Source organism: Colletotrichum fioriniae (assembly GCF_027942845.1).
Source record: "Colletotrichum fioriniae strain IMI 355084 chromosome Unknown scaffold_4, whole genome shotgun sequence".
NCBI classification, from domain to species: domain Eukaryota; kingdom Fungi; phylum Ascomycota; class Sordariomycetes; order Glomerellales; family Glomerellaceae; genus Colletotrichum; species Colletotrichum fioriniae.
In genome coordinates this window covers 2,499,214-2,519,447 of record NW_027076840.1, presented here as the reverse complement: position 1 = coordinate 2,519,447, position 20,234 = coordinate 2,499,214, and the positions used below count along the sequence as shown (strand labels likewise).

Genomic DNA, 20,234 nt, shown 5'->3' with positions numbered 1-20,234 from the left:
CGACCTTACAATGACTATGAATTGTAAACTAGACTCGATTGCCAACGACAGCACACACGTCATCGCCAATGGTGGCAACAGCCATCTGAATGGCAGCTATTCACCGGCAAAGGCACCTCACAGCACGAATGAGACTTCATCACATGGCCATACCAACGGCACCTCGAACGGTGTCAACGATAGCCACGTTGATCATTTCAACAATGACGCACCCAAAGGAGATGGTCAGCGGCTTCGTGTTACCATCATAGGTGCTGGGTGAGTAGACAGGTCCGTGAGTTGCTGGAAATAGTCTTGGCTGATGGAACCGTGACAGAGTATCCGGGATCTCGATGGGTAAGATTTCATGACCCTCATTGGCTACTATCGATCCTCTGGCTGACTGGTCTAAACAACAGCCTACAAACTTCAAAAGCATCTCAAAGACTATGTCGAGATACAAATTCTTGAAAAGTCGCCAGAGCTTGGTGGGACTTGGTATGAAAACAGGTACCCAGGTTGGTGTCCCCTTGATCTGACCTGCACAAGATGAATTTGCTCACTTCCCATAGGCTGCGCGTGTGACGTTCCAAGTCATTGCTATCAGTTCAGCTTTGCGCCAAATCCCGACTGGTCGCGGTTGTAAGCACGACACCTCTTCAAGCAAGTGGTTTTCAGTAGGCCTAATCTTTTGCAACAGTTATGCTTCATCCCAAGAGATCCAGGCATATCTTGACGGCGTAGCACGGCATTTTGATCTGCGCAAGTTCATCAGGTTCAACACAACAGTGACCAAAGCAGAGTGGTCGGAAGATTCCGGCACATGGTCTGTAAACACCGCAGATGGATCAACGCTCGTATCCGAGGTTCTCGTGAACGCCAGCGGCATTCTCAATAACTTCCAAATGCCAAATATTGAAGGATTCGAGAACTTCACCGGCCCTGTGCTTCACACAGCCGACTGGGATTCATCCGTAAACTTGAGGGGTCAACGGGTTGGTGTCATCGGAGCGGGCGCGAGTTCCGTTCAACTTCTCCCCGAGATTCAAACAGAAGCCAGCAAAATCAGCGTCTTCATCCGGACACCGTCATGGATCTCTCCGCCGGTTGCCCTACCGGAGGCCAATCGACCCGGACACACATACGGCACAGACGAGAAGCAAGCGTTTAGAGATGATGAAAGAGAGTATCTCGAAACCAGAAAAGGACTAGAATCGCAGTTCAACGGAATGTTTCAGGCCTTTTTCAAGGCGAACCCAGAGCAGAGAAGCATGCGTCAGCGGTTCGAGACGAGGATGAGGAGTCTCATACAGGACAAGGCCTTGCAGGATCAGCTCGTTCCTAAGTTCGAAGCGGGATGCCGGCGGATCAACCCCGGTGAGAGGTATCTACTTACATTACAGGAGCCAAATGTTGAGCCGGTGTTTGACGGCATTGAGAAAATAACGTCCAGTGGCATCGTCGCCGGTGGTATTGAGTACCCTGCCGATGTTTTGATCGCTGCAACCGGCTTCAATACCTCGTTCCGACCACGTTTCCCGATCCTTGGCCGCAACGGTATCAATTTGCAAGATCTGTGGGCCGATGAGCCAACGTCGTACTGCGGGACAGGTGTTTCTGGGTTTCCCAATTACATGGTCTTCCTGGGCCCCAATACACCCATTTCAAACGGAAGTCTCATGGGTAAGTCATCTTTTGAGCGAATATTGATGGCAGTGAGCGACGACTAAAGAGAATGTATTCAGGTCCAATCGAAGCGACAGGAGACTACTTTATCAGAATTCTCTCAAAGGTCGTCAGACAGCGGGTCAAATCCTTTGACGTGAGACCAGAAGCGCAAAGCGACTTTGATAAGCATACTCAGGAATTTATGAAGAACATGGTCTGGACGGGCACATGTCGCAGTTGGTGTGAGTAAACAACAACCTCCAGGGACCAATTCAACCCCCAACTCGAGACAATTACGATTGCTGACGGTGTGTACCAATAGTCAAGAAGGGTGTCACAGGAAAAGTCAGCGCGCTCTGGCCGGGAAGTTCCCTTCACTACATGCAATGCTTGGCCGAGGATCGATGGGAAGACTACGAGTGGCGCTACGACGGCGAAAGGTACTCATACTGGCGCGAGGGCTTCTCCTGGATTGAGCAGCCCGACAAGGACCCGCTTGGTATTGAGCAGCGGGAGTATGCGACGTCCATGACTACCATTCCACACAGATCTTCTGATCTCAGCTTCTACCTGCAGGAGGCCGAGTCTCTTCCGCCAGGGGCGGTTGCTTTTATCCCTCAGGCTCACGAACAGAAGCAGTACGTTGAAGGTGATTTGAAGATAGTGAACAATATGGAGGAGTCTGGAAAGAAGAATGTCTCAGATGTCGTCAAAGACCAGACTTGTGCGTCTGCTGAGAGCATTCAGAACATGGAGGCTCTTAGGCCGAGTGTTATGGTCCCGGTCTAGGAGGAAGACGATTATAGATTGTTCTTTATACGTGGGCCTTGCTTGCAACCGCGATCGGATTCTTCAAACACAGAAGTCGCGGAAATACTGGACAGTAGAGAAATAGTTGCAACTGCATACATCTAGTAGTCAATCAAGTCTCTGATCCAATCTTCAATCTTTTCTTCCGTGTGTCTGTGAGTTTCGGCAAGAGCAGAAAAAGAGTAAACGGACTTCAGTCCGTGTCGTCGCATACTCGTCCATTTTTACGTAGTAATATAACCTATTTTGATTCTTTGAGATGATGATAGAAATGCCGTTGTCTACCGAGGCTCACGAGTATCAAGACGGCAGATTGCAACAGCGAAACGTCAGGCAAAAGTCTCAGAGCGTAATGGAGAATATCTCGAATTGAGCCCTCCGATTTAATAATCCCCATTCAACTACAACTCGGTACGATCATGGTAACGATGGCAATTATATACCACTCAGCTCGCGGCTTTGGTATTTTCCACGTACTAGTGACCAAACCACGGCTTACACGCTCAAAAGGCCCCCTTGAAGTTAACATCTCCACCCCCAGCCAATCATCCCAGTCTTACCCCAGACTCGCCAATCTTGTCCAGCAATTCATCCACTCACCACCGATTGGTGTCCCAGCTTCACCAACACCAAACCAAATCAAATGACAAGGCCTCACATGCCTCAGTGTAGCAAAGTCTCAGATTCAAATCACACCTCCTCGTCTGAACCGGAACACGGTCCGGGCATGTGTCATTATGCAGGACGCAAGTGAAAGTGGGGACGGACCGGTATCTCCGTGGCCCACGGGGACGATGAACCGCCTGTCAAGGTGTTCCCCCTCCACCACCGTCCATCCCCTCCAAGCCCCTCCATTCCCCCGCCTTTTGTTGACACTTGTGACTAGTTTTTGGGTTGGTTTGCTCCCACCGATAGCGGGCACGAAAATGGTAAGCAAAGAGACTTGCCGAATAGAGTAATTCTTCCCTGCTCTCTCGCCACAGAGTTGAGGTATCATCTGGAGTACCTACGTAACCAAACACTCCAAAGGAGACAGACCCTGTAAAGAATAGAAGCTTGGTCCCTCCTCTCCCCTCTTAGGCCCCTGAGACTATCCGTCGGAGCGCCATCTCTCTCGTCTTGACTAACACCCATTTCGTACCTCACAAAGCTCCCCAGAACAAAATCATGGCTTCATCAATGGAAGTAGAATGCTACCTCCTCTCATCCAACCCAGACGCTCCGAACAGCCCCCTCCCTGTCATCCACTACAGAAACGTCCTCCCAGAACCCCGGAATGAGGAGTCGGTGACCGAGTTCCTTACCCGGAATCGGTGGGAGAAGAGGGTGAGTCTGCCATGGCCATGACCACAGCCTAGACCTCAAACACTCTCTTCGAAATCCTTGCCGTCTCTGAGATCTCTCTCATCACCGTCGCCTTCCATTTCTCGAAAACTGAGAGTGAAGCCTCCATTCTTAACTGACACTTCCGTGCTCCCGGGAAAAGGGTACCTGGGGCCATATCCCCATCCGTCATTTCCATCCGAATAGCCACGAGTGCTACGGTACGTGTTACCAAGCTCATCATCCTGGCCAACATTCTACCTTATCCTCTCATACGGCTTCTACTTGATCTCAAGCCGTGAAGAATAAAAGCTCTAGACAAGTATCTGACCATCACACAGGCATCTTCAGCGGCCACTCAACCCTCCTAATCGGCAAAATCAACGAAGGCACAGGCCAAGAAATCTCCGTGTCGACGGGCGACGTCATTGTCCTCCCCGCGGGCACGGCACATTCTTGTCTCGAGAGCTCGGAAGATTACCGATATATCGGCGTCTATCCCGAGGTCAGTCTATTTACTCCTGTTCACGACATACATATCCTTCTCTTGTCACGACCTCCATCTAAGTCATGCTACCTTGCTCCCCCCTTTTCTTCCCCATAGATACACAAAATACCAACTACTCTGGCCACATCTCATCCTTCTCTAAAGCCACATAACACAAACGCACGAGGCATCCAGCTTACAACTGTACACATGGTCTAGGGTTGCCCAAGATGGGTGAATGAAATGGGCAAAAAGCCAGCCGATACTTTCAGCCCCGTCATCAAAGATGTAGGTATGCCGGAACGGGATCCAGTGTACGGAGCAGATGGACCGTTGATGAGACTCTGGCATCGGAACGTGCTAGCAAAGTTGTGAAAAAGGCGGCGAAAGAGATAGTATTCATTCGTCATGATACACATGGTATTAAACATCACTCACGAGAAACGTCACGTAACTTGGTAGCAGGAATAGTCATTCATCCATATGTGAGCGTGCCATGACAGTCGGTATGATGCTACCTGCACCCCAATCTAAACCTCCGCATTCCTTCTAATCTTCATGCGTCTTTACTCGTCCCATTTCGTACAAATACACGGACAGGTACCCTAATGGTACCAGGTGGGGGAGGTTGTCTCAGGCCTCAGCCACCAATTACACACGATACGCAACAACAAGAATTTGATAATACAGCAGAGTAGGGGGTTGTGTACTCGGAAAAAGTGGCCAAACGTCTCTAGGTCAGTCATCGGCATCGTCACAAGCTTCACGTTAAAATCCGCAGGCAGCGAACATAACTAAGCGTCAACTCGTGAGGTGTGTGTGGTACTGAAGAAGAAACAGGAACTGGGAAAAGAGTCAAAGAGAAAGAAAAAAAGACATTAGGAAATATTCCTTAGCGAGAGTCGCCCCTCGTATGCGTATGATGCATGCCAATGCAGTCGTCATCGTTTCCCAAATGCCATGTTCGTGATCCTTCCTTCGCCGGTAGGAAATAGTTGAAAAGAAAAAAAGAAAAAAAAAAATCCTAGCTTCCTGTTTTATACGCCTTTGCACTCCGTCTCTCCATGCTATCCCACTGTGGTATCATTCGCCTGGTGGCAAGGCCAGGTCAATTACGATCAAATGTTGTGCGTCCAAACGTTGGCAGCACAGGGTTCACAGCGCAGAGCCGTCTGCTCGACTTCACCATAGCCCAGACTAGAGCTCGCCTTACTGAGTAGTAGCAAGCTTCTGGAGAGCCAGCAAGACACCTAGTCGCAATCAGTATTTGAGTTTGAAGTTGAGTAGGGAGACAATCAACTTACCGCTCACACCTTGTGTCAACGTCGCACCAGCCTCAGTGTTGCGGCTGTGCAAGCTGACAGTCACAACATCCTCGACAACCTTGTCTTCGCCAAGGGCATTGGCCCACTTGAACACCTTCTCATCCTCACGCCCATCACCAACGACCATGAGGAAGTCAACGGGGCTCTTGTGTTCCGAGTCAGGGGCCATGTGGACGCGGAGGTCGTCAAAGATCTTCTCTGCCGCTGTGCTCTTGGTCCAGTCAATAGGCTCAACGACGATGGAGCCATCAAGAGGAATGGCGTGGACTCGCTGTGCTTCGCAGGCATCGTTGACATGACTGGCACAGTCTCCAGCTTGGCGAGCTGCGGACTCGTAATCCTCGGCACTCTTGTAGTGGAAGATCAAGCTGCAGCGTCGCTCTTCGATTTCGGCACCGGGGGTACGCTCGAGGAAGTAAGTCATGATGGACTTGACGGACTCTTTCCAGCTAGAGATTTGCTCTCTGTCGGCCATCTCCTGCCAGGTGTTCTTGCCGCAGTCCTTGAGGAAGCAGCCGTTCTCGGCAATGAGACCGAGGTTGGGTACGCGGCGGAACAATCGGTCGAGCTCTTCGGGGCGGCGGCCGGACATGATATAAACGGTGTTGCGCTCGTCGAGCAGAAGCTCGTTCAAGACATCCAGGGTACGCTGCTCCAATTAGACTTGTTAATAAAGCAGAGATTCTTGAAAAGGTTCTTACCTGAGGGCTGACAGGGATGATCTGGTTCATCGGGCCCCAACTAACCAAAGTGCCTTCGTAGTCGAGAATAAACAGTCGTCGATTGCTGCGAGCGTATCGCTGAGCAAGAGTGTTGATGTTGAGACGCGGAACAGAAGTCTGGTCGTGCTTGTGTTGCTCGTCGTACACGCGGTCGAGGCGGGACAAGAATTCACTAAACCAGTGCGATCCGGTGTGGTGCATGACGGCCGAGTAGAGCGCAGTCCAACGGCGCTCCTTTTCTTCGTCGCCCATCTCCAGGGCTGTCTTGATTGCATCTGCGCATTGGCGGTAGTCCCAGGGGTTGACCGAAAGCTCGTTGCCGCCAAACAGCGACGATGTGCCAGTAAATTCGGACAAAATGAGCGAGCCGTGCTTCTTCTCGGAGAAGACCTCACCGTCTTGGCAGAAGAGATACTCGTGCGATGTCAGGTTCATGCCCTCGCGCTGGCTCGTTATCATCAGTGCATCGGCCATGGTCAACAGGGCAAGGTACTGGGGGTAGTCGATATCCTGCTTCAAGTACACGACGGGCTGGTATGCCAAGTTGGCCCAGGAAGAGTTGACTCGGGTGACAATGTCGCTAACAGTTGCATCCAAATCAGACTTTTCGCTGCCAGAGAGAGCGACTTGGATCAGGACGATTTTGTCGCGCCATTCAGGATTCTTGTTGAGAAACAGCTCGTAAGAAAGCAGCTTCTGACGAACGCCGCGAACATGGTCGAGCTTGTCGCGGGCTACAATGAGCTTCTTGCCCTGGTAGCGCTCCTTCATGATTTCGACCCATCTCTTCACATCGTTGTCGCCGCGGTGTTCGCTGAGGTTGACAGGGTCAATGCCGATGGGCAAGTTAACCACATCGACAAAACGATCCTCCATCTGCAGGCCATCAGTGGTTGCTTCGACACTCAGCAACCTGCTGCAGGTCTGCAAGAAGTGACGAGTGTACTCGTGGATCTGGAAGCCAATCAGGTTGGCGCCCAGCATGCCCTCGAGAAGTTGCTTGCGCACGGCCAAGCATCTGAAAACCTCGGAAGAGGGGAAGGCAACGTGCAGGAAGAAGCCAATCTTGGCGTCGGGCAGCTTCTTGCGCACCATGCCGGGGACGAGCAGCAGGTGGTAGTCGTGTACCCAGATAACGTCACCGCGCTTCCAGTTCTTGACAATCTTGTCGGCAAAAGCCTGGTTGACATTGACGTAGTACTTCCACGAGTGATCCTCGAAGGCCTTGCTCTTGGGGTTGTCGGGGATCTGGTAGTGGAAGACGGGCCAGAGAATCTGCTTGCAAAAGTGCGAGTAATGGCCGTCAAAGTCCTTGTCGGAGCAGAAAACGGTCAGCATATCGTGCTCGGTGGCGAGCCTGTCCTCGATATCCTGCTTCTGCTGGGTACCCTCGAGGGCGTCGGTGGGCATGCCGAGAGTGCCAACCCAAGTGTATTCTCCAAGCTTGCCATCGCGGGCAGCGGCCTCGGCGGCGTTGCGCAATCCACCGTTACCCTGGTCGGCGTTCATAACGCGCCAGTTGGCGTGGGAAAAGACCCGGTCATGGCTGTCGCTTCTAACGAGCGGCCTAGGCTGGGTGATGCCCTGACGGCCAAGTTCTCTGGCTTTCTCGAGGGTTCGGCTGTGCTCAGCGATGAATGCAGGCGGGGGCGAGCTCGCGCGGGACTTTGGCTGGGTGGCTCTAGCACCCCACTTGGGAGAACCTTTGTCGATGGGCGCACCACGCTTGCGCTCCTCGTCGGGGAATATACGGAAACCGTCCTCGTTCGTGAAGGGATCTTTCGGGACAACGTCTTCGGTCGGGGTGATGGGAGGTGTAATGTCGCGGATCGGGTTGAAGAGACTGGGCTGGCTGTCGCCTTCGGTTCGCTGGGACTTTTCGGACTTCTTGGCGCGGCGCAATGGATCGCCACGTTGAGGCGTACCTGGGAGAGCGAAATGGACAGTTTTAGGGAGGAATCTGGACGTTGACAAATTAGTTCTTGATCTTGCATGACAAGGCGATCAAGTTTGAAGCCTAGCAGCCGGTGGGAGTCTTGGATGGTTGCATGGGAAGCATGTGTGTGGAAAGGGTTATCCTAGCAGATGCTCCGCTGACGCTGATTGTGACGGACGGGTAGGCAAAGCAGGAGAACCATGATCTTGAGGCGGAGAAGAGCTTACAATGATGCGATAAATACCGTCATGTTGGGCAATCTGGCTAGTGGCTAGCCGTCTGTGTCGTGTGAAAGTGGGAAAGGCCTCGAGGAGGTGGATGGTCCGGTTTGGAAGAGGCCGCCGAGTAATGGCAAGGGATGGAGGTTGAGTAAAGGTTGACGAGGAGGTTGAGATGGAGGAGACGGGTGGCTGTTAGCAGCTTTTCGTAGGGCAGAACATGTGGGAAGAGTTGAAGTGGTGTGTGGTTGAAAAGATGAAGTTAATATGTTCTGGGTTGAGAGGTTTCTCCGTTGTCAAGGCGAGGGAGAGGAACCGAAGGCGAGGTGACGTTGTTCGTTTGTAGCAAAGTACCACTTTCTGGAAAAGGACCTACAAAAGGACGGGATGGTGGATGAACAGACGGAGGGGTGTGTGTGTGTATGTGTGTGTGTAGCTGAGGTGAAATGTGGGAGAGCAGCGAGAGGTGATTGGATTGATGCTTGTCTCAGACACAGCCGTAGGTGAAATGTGAGTGAGGATTCCCCTTTAGGTCAGCGTAAGAAAAGTGAGGATGTAAAGGACGGGAAGATGAGGCGAGGGAGAAATTGGAAATAAAGAGCTGCCGGGAGCTGTGCAGTTGTAGTTGCTGTGGCTGCTGCTGCTGCTGCTTGCTGTGTTGCTGGGAGCTGCGCAAAATGTACCGTCAGCTTTGAGCTTTTTTATTTTCTTGGTTAATTAAGTGCTGGTCCTTGTTCCCCGGACCAGCCAGAGCCTGAGCCTTGCGTAATGTAAAATAGCACTGGCTGACACTGGGCTGGGCGGAGGCGCATGCGTCAGGGAAAACACAGAAAACGGTTGGGCCAGTGAGCGATGCAGCTGCGAGGAATCGATCGGGGTGGGTGGAGGGGGGAAGGAAACGGTGGAACCAGAAGAAGTGAGGATAGAATGACGGGTATGGAGTAGTGTTTGTATGTTTACTCCGTTGTGTCTGTACAGAGAGTATCGTGAAGCGTTTGTCTTGTGTTCTTCTCTTCTTCTTTCGTCTTCTCCGTGATGATTCGGCATGCAACGTTTTCTCGAGAATATTCCAAAGTGGGGTGGGGATGCCGCTCTCTCGGTCTTTTTTTCTCAAACTTTTTTTTTCCCTTTCTCTCACACTGAACCCTGGGCGAAAAAAAGTCACGATGAGAGGGTGGGATTGGACGGGATGGGATGGGACAGGACGGGGATTGTACTCTAGTGCGAGTTTAAGGTGAGGGTGAAGTGGATGTGGTGTGGGCGTGGTGGATGTTGAAATTTGACTGGACTGTCACTGACCGGGAGAGCTGCAAGTGCGAAAATGTGAATGGAGCAGCGGGATTGGCCCGGAGGGAATTGGACGGGCTCGACTGGGGTGAAGGCTGATGATGATGGGCTGTTAGATGGTCTAGGGGTGTGGAAGCTCTCGGGATGGATTGCAGCTGCAAGAGCCTGGAGAGCGTGGGAAGTGGAATTGTGAGGATGAAATGATGGAAACCGTCTTCTTACTGTGTAAGGTAGGGGTTGGGGAATGACGGACTGCAATGAAGCAAGCGTAGTTTGGAAGGTGACGCCATTCGCGGAACGGCCCAGCCCACTCACTTATTCACTCACCCATCTAATTCTCTCTCTCTCCGGCTCATTCTCACCCTCACTTTCACTGTTACTCGTAGGCGACCGGTTGTTTGAGGCCACGAGTGAGAGTGAGACGAGAGAGAGGTGGAAGTGAGAGTGAGATGATGATGAGGGTGAGGATGAGAGTGAGGATGAGAGTGAGGTGAGAGGCATATCTGGCCGGGAAAGGAAAGAACAAAACAATGAGGTGGACGGGGAGCAACTGCCAACTGGCGAGGAACGTCACTGACGTAATGAGAAAACCGAGCTACGTACCCTTGACTCCTAAGCCTTGAGCCTTGAGCCTTGAGGCGACGAATGCGAATGGGAGCTAACGCAGTGCACGGAGGCGTGCCGTCGACAAGTCGAGACTGCGCAAAACGAGGCTAATGCACGCCGTCTACAAAGACGGAACCGGATCCTGAGAGACACCCAAAGTCGATGTGTACCTCTTCGTATTGCTGGTCGAGAGTGAGCCTGGAGAGCCAGCTGCGAGATGAGATGCAGCGAGCAAGGTAGACGGGACCTTGTGCATAGAGATACAAAAGAGGCTGCCGCTAGCCAGAGAAGCTACCTTGATTCGGACCGGCTAGGTATTCGTTTCCTGCGACTGGTAGGTACTCGTATGGTAGCTTGTACTTTTGGGTAGCTCGTCCGTAGCTTTGGTTGGATTTTGTTGGCCTTTGAGGCTTGCGTGGTGATTGTGGCGGTGGTGCTATGTTGAGAACCCCCGTTGGACTTGGCTCTTTTTTGACTCTTTGAAGGAAGAGAATTGCAGATAATTTCCCCTGATTTTCTAATCTGAATATGTTTCGTGTTTCGGGTCTGGTCATCAGTGTCCTTCGACTTTTTCTTCGCGGCGTCAAATGTCGTTTTAAGTTGGCGCCCCGGGGCAGGGTGTTCCACGTCGCAACAGCGGTGCACCCTCGACACCGGAGACCGGGTGAACGGCTAAGCGGGGGGAGCTCGACCTCGAGCGAGGGAGGGGTGGGATTGGGAAGTGTGGATGGGTTGGGTTGGGTTGACCAGCTGCAGCCCTGGCGGTCGACAACTGAACGCACGTGTGGAATGCGACGGACCCGACGGGCCCACGACGGAGCAGACGTCCGGGGGGAGTAGACGGCGATGTTCAGACAAGGGAGACGACAATGAGGTGGACGACGATGAGACCGAAGACTGGAGAAAATGGAGGAAAGGTGATGCTTGACGGCGGTAATGCTGACGACGATGTTGAATTGTGGTGGATAGGTTCAGGAGGTTTTGTTCCGCCAAAGGATCCAACTACACGGAGTATTTTGGATGCAGATGCTCGGTGAATTTTGGTCTCCAGAAGGTGACGGCGATGGGCCAGGATAAATCAAGGAAGAGCCGAGAAAGCCAAAGAGCTAGTGTGGGGATCGAGAGGACGAGGGACGGGAAGGGAATCGAAGATCGGGATGGCAGGAGACTTTTAACTAACCACGACCTCACGGCTCGGAGGTGATACTGCATGGAAGACGGAAGAGCATGATTGAAGAATCCAAGGGAACTCAGTTATCTTGTCCCATCTTCCATGTCTGTCTTGTTCTGCCCGTCCCTCCTCCACATCGCAGAGTGTGAGATGCCTCTTTCATCCCACCCTAACCACCCCCCTTCGAGATAGCATGCAACACCATGCCACGCCATGCAACGGACATTTTCCATGGTTCCAGAGCGAGCGGACGATGGGGCCCAGGCCAGCCGCCGTCTCGTCTGGGGAAAGCTCAATGTGAGAAATGCAACGTCTCTCCTTCTCGGTGAGGCCTCTCCTTATCCGTGTTTACTGGTGTGACTGGGTAAGGAGAGCAAGTACAACCGTGTACATTGAAGTTGGTGTTGCCCATCACCTGTTGCTGTTGTAGCCTGACAACTTGACAAGCATGTTTCCCACCAGAAAAGAAAGGAAGCTTGTCGCCGTTGGTGTATCATCCGCGAGCAACGCGACCAAACCAGAATCCTACCTCATGCGGGAAGAATTGGAAGAAGCCAGGTGCCGCGACGTGTGCTACTGGAACGGATTCGCGGTACGAACATCACCCCCCTAGACCTTGCCTTACCTGCTCCGTCCAGTACGTATCCGAAGAGACACCTCGGTTTCCGTGCCGCTGTGACTTCAGAATCTTGGGGCTGACAGGGATGGTGATGCTGCCCATCTTCCCTGGTCAGTGGTCCCAAGGCAATGTCAGGGATCCTTCGGGAATGACTGGACGGAAGCCACAGCGCCGCAGAAAGACTGGCCAGTCACGACAGCCATGTTCCTCACTCATGGGCACCTAGCAAAGCACCAAAAGCTGCTCCGTAGCTGACCGGACGACCAAAAGGTTTTCTTATTACCCCAGGGTTCAAGACATTGAGACACGGTGGCGTGCCAATGATTGAAGAAAGCCAAAGCTGGGGACCGCAAAAGACAAAAAGGCAAATATGATTGATGATGGACTACCGGTAATGATGTGTCGTTCTCTGAAGGCCGACAAGAGCCGTGAGTGTGACTTTATCGTCCATTATCAGCCGGGACTATCAGCATCGCACTGCGAATGGTCGGATTCTCTCAGTTGTGACTAAAAGAACTCTGTTTAGTCAAGCTTTCAGTCTGAAATTCCAACATGTCAGACCAGGACTGGCCGGCCTAGACTGCTCACTCAGACACCCACTCACTCACTCACTCACTCACATCATGAACAGCACGAGCCAGTAGGTAGATGTTGCGCTTCGTGACCCTTGGGTCTGCTGATTTCATGTTGTCATCCAGATTGTCGAGACAAGCTCGCTTGCCCCCTTGTTACCTCGCTCAGTCCGCCTCATTCAAGCTGAAGAGGCATGAACTGAGACTCATTTCATCAAGTAAGTGCAACGCGCCAACAAGCCCCTGCTATTTGGTGAGGTACGCTTGACAGATCGGCGCAAACGGGGAGCGGGAAGTCACTCCCTCGTGGGAAAGAGAGTCGAAATACATACAATCATACGTTGGGCGTGGCTACTACAAGAAACATCTGGAAAGCATCGCGTCTGGCAACATCACGTAGTCTTCCCCTTCCCATGCCTTTCATCGTCGTCCAGTCTCCTTCATCGCGGCCCCCTCTTCTTCTTCTTCCTCACCTTGACTCCTCTTTTCTCCTTTTTGGTTCGAATGAGGGGGAAACAAAAGGCAAACACTAACACTAAACACCACCACCACCACCACCAAACCACCACTACTACCACCTTGTTCATCATTCTCCATCAGCAGCTCCAACAAATCATCACTGGCAGCCAGACACCACATCGTCGCCTAGTTTTGCCCGACGAGATTCGGCACGAGCATCGATCACCACCACCATTACCATCACCAGGTCCTCCAATGGCTCGACGATACCACCGAGCCAGAACCTTCCTTTCCCTGTGAGCATTGCCGCCCACCACCCTGGCGCGCAGACGACCGTCATTCTGTGGTACAGCACGCCTGCACATCAACATCGACGCCGCATATGCACCTCGTGCGACCCTAGCACAGCCCGACATTCAGAGACAATCTGGTGCTTTGCCTTACGACGAAAAGAACCATTTGGGTTGACGATACACCACCATGGGTAACCCATCCACTTGCCGCCCATCGCGTGGCCGCCCTTTGACCACACGTCTAAGCACGCCTCGCTGACGAAATCCTCAAAGCTGAGGTGAATGGTTTTCGGGGCGGTTGTTTGCCGCCCACAGCGCCTGCGATAGATAACTCTGCGATCTTGTCATTATCATGAAACATTACGTTATTTCCATCTGCCGTCAAGGTACACTTGCTCGTAAAACCACCAGAAAGCTTCGACAAATATGGTTATTGGGCTAAGAACCAACAACGTATACCCTTCGGCAGCGGTGATCCGATAGCTTGTCCCTTGGCCTTCGCTGCCCACGTTGTACCAGTCGCAACGCTGAACCCCAAACTCAATCCATCATGCAAGCTCTCGATTCCACCAATTTTATTATTATTATTATTTTGGCTCTCGGGCAATGCCTGGTTGGCGTCGCCCAGTGTTGGGAGCGCTCTACATCTAGCTGAACAAAAGACAGCTTGGGACCAGCAGGGTCTTGATTGAAGCTTGCGCAGTTTGACTGAGCGGCCAAAGCAACCTTCCAAACATCTCTTTTACTCCCATATCATGCTTTTACACCCCTGGCGGAATCGCTGGCTCTGGCCGGGTCCCTGGTCCCTGCGGACTCGGGCTCGCGTTCCATGTTATTGTGTTTTTTTTCTCCCTCTTGCTTGTCTCCCCTCTGTTTCTTCAACGCTCAAGACTTTTGATGGACCATTCTGAGATGGAGCAGCTTGTCCATGTGACAGGAGGCCCCTCTTGAAACTAAATGGGGACTCGGGGGAGAGCCACAACTTTGTCTCCATCTGCAAAGTTCTAGTCAATCATCCGGCCAATTCGGCCCAGCTTCCTATCCACCTCCATCCACCGAGGCGGGTGTGGTAGCTCAGCGGTGCCCACTTCAATCTCGAGGTTCGGAGAGACCACGGCGCGGGGAAACTTCGCTCTGGGTTTTCGGATTCCGTAAGGGTGCGTCTTATGAAGAAATTCCACAGGAACCCATGTCTACCATCTACAGGCCCTATCATTATCCCGACCATCGCCCACTCTCACGGTCATCTGTAGTACATAGAAGCATGTGCTTCCTGCAACAGTCCCAAAAAAGCGATTCGCCAGAAGATGTTCAGGCAAGCCGTGTCCTCGTCTACCCCAACAAGGCGGAGCTGGCGAGGGCCTGACAGAGACAAGAGCACCGAGAGGCTCGAATCTGAACCAGGACGCGTGTTGCTACAAGTCGGAGCTATCATGCAGCGAACCTGGGGGCCTGTACTAGTGTGTCAACTCATCGTACCTCCATGAATTCTTTGGAGGCCTCGGGAAATGGTTGAGGAGCGACATTGGCCCCCTTGTTCCTGCTTACCATTCTTCACGATGCAGCCCCAACCGAAGCGCGACATTGCTGAGCCTTGGTCCTTGAAGGTGTTAGTCAACTTAGTCCACACATTCACAACAGTGCCATCTGTGTTGAACAAAATGCCATTGCCAAGAGTTGACACACTCGGAGGCCTGTTGCATGCAACGCCGATCGGCAACTAGTACGGCAATATAAGCTCGGCTGTGAATCTCTCCTATCGCTAACCGTTTTTCTTGTCAATGTTTGGGTTGGGCACCAGAACCAAACATCACCAAGTAAGAAATGCCTCAACAGCGGCCGCCCAGCCGAAGCGGCTGTGACTCTGAGAGTTGTAGCGGCCCAATCATCCCTTGGGCGAAGGAACTGGTTTCGAACAGCAAGTCTTCCCTCCAGTCAAAGGTTTTATGTCAACCCCGTGGCATCCAACAATACAAGCCACTGGGGAAATCCACAGCTTGATTCACTTCAACTCCATATCGATATCCCATCCTTCCCCACACAATCAGACCCCAGTCCAAACGACATGTTCCCCTCACATCAACCGCAGCCGCGCTACACCCCATTTCTGTTCTGCTCCTTCGATCTGAACTTCTCAAGTCCTCCTCGACACCCTCATTGATATCATATCGCCGACCACTTCGATAGCACGCGCCGGTATATCCCGATGGTGCAGTGGACACTCAGCTCTTGATGATTCTATAGGCTAAATGCAAGACGGCAGAGAATCATCCCTTCGGCGCCCAGCGCGCGTCAGAACAAACTTGATCAGACGAAGCGCCGCTGAGGTGACTCGCAATAACTAGTCCACTGTCTACCACATTATGCCTCTCCTCTCTAGGCGCCAACCGCAAACCAGCCGCTTGGCATATGCCCCCTTGTCTAGACACGGAAAAAGAACCATCACATATGATAGAATTTCCCCGCCCATCTTGTTCGAAGCCACCATCCCAGGGCCTGGGCTCGAAGGACACTGTACAGCTCAGCCGGATCTTGGTCGCTCCGTGTCAAGTCGGCCCAACAAGGAACATCTTGAATTCCTCCATGCCCCAGGGCCACCCGTCTGACACTGCGCCTGGATATTGACATTGTCCTAAGGTCAAGATGAGGATTCGAGGTTCAAGCACTAGCAATGCAACTCCATTAGCGCTCGGCCGGTCGGGCAAGGCACCAAACGCCCCGGTTCGACTCGGTGATGGCGCTGCTGCCCGGCCTCACTCGATACTTTTACTAGGGGCGGGCCGGCCCTGTAGTTCCGCCATAGCACTGGGTAAGGTAGTCACGAAATAGTGTGCGCTTCCATGCACCGCCGACGGGATGCCATCATGCTCATGCCAGAACGAACCGATGGGACAACGCCGATGCACATCCCACCAGCCCATCAGCGGCACGGGATTTCTAGCCCAATCTGGACTGTGGATGGTCGCCTTTGCCCATGATGCGGAGAAGCACGCAAGGCAGCACATGTTCTTTCTATAGGATACATGATAAGCAGTTGTTGGGGAAGAGGGGCGGGCCAAAGATGGAACGATCGGGTTTGACGGACTAATGCCAAGGATCCATTGCAGAGGTGCAAACGCATGCAGGCCGCGAAGACGTGCAGCAGAGCATTCTTGCTCTAGGAGGGATCATCGTTATGCCTGTTTGTGCTATCGTTCTCGTTCAGCCTCCTTCTGCCTACACAGATTTAGGTCTTTGCTGATTCGCTCCATGGGATACGATGCGGAGGGACTATCATATGCAGGGCATCCAATCCCATGGCTCGTTCGAACGCGGGTACACATGGCGAATAGCACTTTGATTCCTATTCCTGATTTTGGAATTGACAAGATCTGAGGGAAACCCGGGTGCAACCACAAGCGATTGATATCCTTGCCGTTGAGTCTTGGTGATTTGATTCCCGGCGGCGCACTGCCTAACATGTAGATCAGTATGGTGAGTATGTGGTGATCATGGTGATGCTTGGGCTGCATGCAAACTTGAAAAGGCCGATCTCGTGTTGCTCAACATTCGACAACAGTGACACATCAGTAATACCATACGTCTAAAAAGGTTACGTTTAGTAAGAATTGGCTTCGTTGTGTCCTTAATATTGTGAAGCCACCTTACGATAGACTTACCTGTATCCATGGTGAGACCTCGGCTAAGGGGGAAACACCTGATCTGATCCTCCGGCTTGTTCGGCTGTCAATCATTGCCGTACCTTATCCTCTCCCCGCTCCCTTTGCCCCGGCTCCCGACTAGATCTCGCGAGAATGCTCCGATTCCAGGTTCCCGTTGGTCCGTGAGTGAGACCGATGACATATAGTTCGGGAGGAAGGAGTGGGGACTGGATTCGGTGGTGGTTGAGGCTATTCGGGAGCGCGAGTGGGTTTGAAGGCTGGCTTAGATTTATAACAGGTCTGAACTTGCTAGAGGCTATTTCTTGAGGAGTTGTGAATCTGTTCGTCGTGGTCCTCATCTACCCAAGTTTTCCTTGGCCTACGTTTGTAGCACAATATGATGACGCCACCATGGAGGTGCTTTGCTCTATCCTACCTTAGGGTACGTAATTCAAGTTGTTAACAAGAAGACTGAGGCCTTTAAGATACTTTCATGCCCAATACCAGGCTGCAATGATTTTCATTCTTGTAAAAGTCCCATTCAAGTACGAAAGTGAATAAGATGCAGTGCCTTCATATGCTCAGTACTAGCTGGCACTCGCCCATGAGACACCCCTAATGCCCTGCCTATCGATCATAATGGTACACCAAGAAAAGCTTGAGAGCACCTGTCAATTGACAAAAAAGGGAAAGAAAAAAAAAAAGAGTTCACCTCGGTAGGCTACATCTCTTGGTGCTCATGCTGGGATTCGAACTCGGGTACTCGTATGCGCTAAGCCTGTCGTCGAGTAGGCTGGTTGGTGATTTGATTGTTGACCATGAACCACTCCACCACCCAACCAGTTTGACCTGACCCGTCGACCTAGACGGGCGCCTGCTGGCTGGTGACGGGAATGTAACTGAGGGGGGGTATATACCTTATGGTAGGAATATGGTAGGAATACACGAGGCTGTGCCGGAATACTCACACGTTTAAACTTGGAATACTCATACATTCAGATCCAGAATTCCACTACGTCTACCTCGAAACTTCAATAACGCTATGCACAGCAGACTTCAACTTCCAAATCTTAACGACACGTAGCCCAGCCGACGTGATAAGCTCCTTCCACTGTTCCTCCGTCCGCTCTTGCCCGGCGACCATTGCCATCATCTGGATATCGAAGGCGGTTGTCTGCGGATGTGCTAGAGCCGTCTCTACGATGTTGTCGTGGACGAGTAACCTGCTGAAACCGGGCGTCATTGCGTCCTTTTGCATTTCTAAGATCTTGCGGGCTGGGGCGTCGGACCAGTCGTGGAGGATGGAGTGTAGCAGATACGCTTTCGCGCCTGTGGCATGTGTGAGTGGTGAGCTCTTGTTATGGTTCGGGGGTTTCCCCTATTTCATTCCGTAGGGAAATGAAGGCTCTACTCACCTTTTATTGGCTGTGCTGTGAAGAAATCGTACGGAACTTTGTGTAGCCCTTCCGGCAAAATAGCCTGCTCTACCACGGACCCTAGATCCTCGAGATACAAGCGGGAAGCTGTCTCTGGGTAGATGGAGTGGAACTTGAGAACATCATGCCCGGTGCTCCCGCCAATGTCCACAAGCAACGGCACCTGGGCATCGTCTCCTTCTATCAATCTCTCAGCGGGGAATATCTGTATCCACGAAGGATGGAGCCCAGAGATTGTCTGCTGTATGACGTTGAATTGCTCTTGCTGTTTGGGGTGGGCTTGGTAGTAGGACCATAAGTCGCCTTTCCACCGGTGTGCGTACTGGAAGACGGTGTTTGAAGAGTCTTGCGGGTTGGCGAAGTGCGTTTTCGTAAAGAATTCTGGCATTTTGGCGTACATTGGGACGATAGTGTCGTTGCTGGGGAGTATCAGTTGAGGGACGACCTTCCGGAGGAGGATGGAGGGAAGGTTCCTACAAGCTGTGGATGAGACTGTCGAATACTGGTGCTGTGATGGCGACTCCGAATGACGTTGGCCTGAAGACTCCTACAGAGGTTTCCTCAAGGAGATGGTTCGAGGCCATGAGTCGTAGGAACCGATCTACATCGTGAGACACTGGCAACTTCATGAAATGATAGTAGGACTTACAGAGCAGCGCGGGATCACAGGTCCCTCCCAACAGCTCAGAAAGCTGGCAACTCGTCATTGACTCGCTGTTCCGAGCTTGCCATTTCTCAAACAGCTGCAAGTCCTTCAGGATCTTTAGAGTTGCGCCAAGGGCCGGCTGCGTTTGTGTGAGAATAAGTGTAGCGTGCGGAAGACAGTTGATTGACTACAGAGACCATCTCTTACCTGTGTCATGCAGATCCTCACCAATGTCTCCCATGGAGACTCCAGGCGCGCCATCAGAGCGTATGTTCCGAGGAGCGCTTGCATGCGTTCATCTTCGTTTTCGAAAGAGGTTGATGCTACGTCTTGAATGCCTTTGAGAAACGAGGCTGTCGTGACTTTTGCGCTACCCCCATCTTCTGGCGCCCTTTTATCCTCATTTTTTCTGTTCATCGTGTAGCTGCAGTCTGTACTTAACGGCTAAGGTAAGTCTATCTTGAAGAGAATCTCTCGGTGGTATTTGGGTTTCAAGCAACTATTTCTCATAGAAGAGGCTTTTGATCTCTTAAAGGCCTGTTTCAAGGTGACCCATGGACGGCGGGTTTTTATTCTGACGCTATGCAGATCAAACGAGTCTGCGGAGGGGGTTCTTCAATTGAGTCTTGGCCATCCAGGGTGATGCTGGATGCAGTGATCTGTGCTCAGTGGAAAGCAAAAGGCAGAGCTGTGTCACTATCCCGGCGAAGTAATCTGACTTTTCACAAACGCTTACGGAATGAACAACTGGTCTAGGAGTAAAGTTTATCTGGCAGAGTTCATGCCAGATCGAGGCGAATACGCAGTCCTGAACGGTATACTCCAGCCATGTCGAGCTGCGCGGTTCATAGTGATCTGTACTGGAAGCCAACGCAGAGCGCACATAAGTTATGGACAGCTTGGGAACAAATGGGGTATATTCTCTTTTGTTTATCCGTATTCTAGTTGCCAAAAACCCATCCATCATATGCGCAAGACCACGCATTGCAACAGTTGCCCAACTTCGCCCGGCAGAGACGCGCAAAACCTCTCTCCC

The 20,234-nt window shown here is 52.0% G+C and overlaps 3 protein-coding genes across 3 annotated transcripts; 1 reads left to right on the top strand and 2 right to left on the bottom strand.

Moving 5' to 3' along the window:
* Nucleotides 1-16: 16 nt before the first annotated feature.
* Nucleotides 17-2,436, top strand: N0V96_004523 (uncharacterized protein; the record flags this gene model as incomplete). The annotated part of the gene is made up of 3 exons (XM_065757135.1): nucleotides 17-258; nucleotides 680-1,662; nucleotides 1,970-2,436. 3 exons carry the CDS (start codon nucleotides 17-19, stop codon nucleotides 2,434-2,436), a joined length of 1,692 nt encoding a protein of 563 aa, XP_065614348.1.
* A 3,040-nt stretch (nucleotides 2,437-5,476) lies between these two features.
* On the bottom strand, nucleotides 5,477-8,500 carry TPS3 (Trehalose-6-P synthase/phosphatase complex subunit; the record flags this gene model as incomplete). The annotated part of the gene is made up of 4 exons (XM_053188588.2): nucleotides 5,477-5,517; nucleotides 5,572-6,241; nucleotides 6,294-8,274; nucleotides 8,478-8,500. 4 exons carry the CDS (start codon nucleotides 8,498-8,500, stop codon nucleotides 5,477-5,479), a joined length of 2,715 nt encoding a protein of 904 aa, XP_053054550.1.
* A 9,634-nt stretch (nucleotides 8,501-18,134) lies between these two features.
* On the bottom strand, nucleotides 18,135-18,940 carry N0V96_004521 (uncharacterized protein; the record flags this gene model as incomplete). The annotated part of the gene is made up of 2 exons (XM_053188587.2): nucleotides 18,135-18,445; nucleotides 18,532-18,940. The coding sequence occupies 2 exons, from the start codon at nucleotides 18,938-18,940 to the stop codon at nucleotides 18,135-18,137; spliced, it is 720 nt and encodes a 239-aa protein (XP_053054549.2).
* Nucleotides 18,941-20,234: the final 1,294 nt, after the last annotated feature.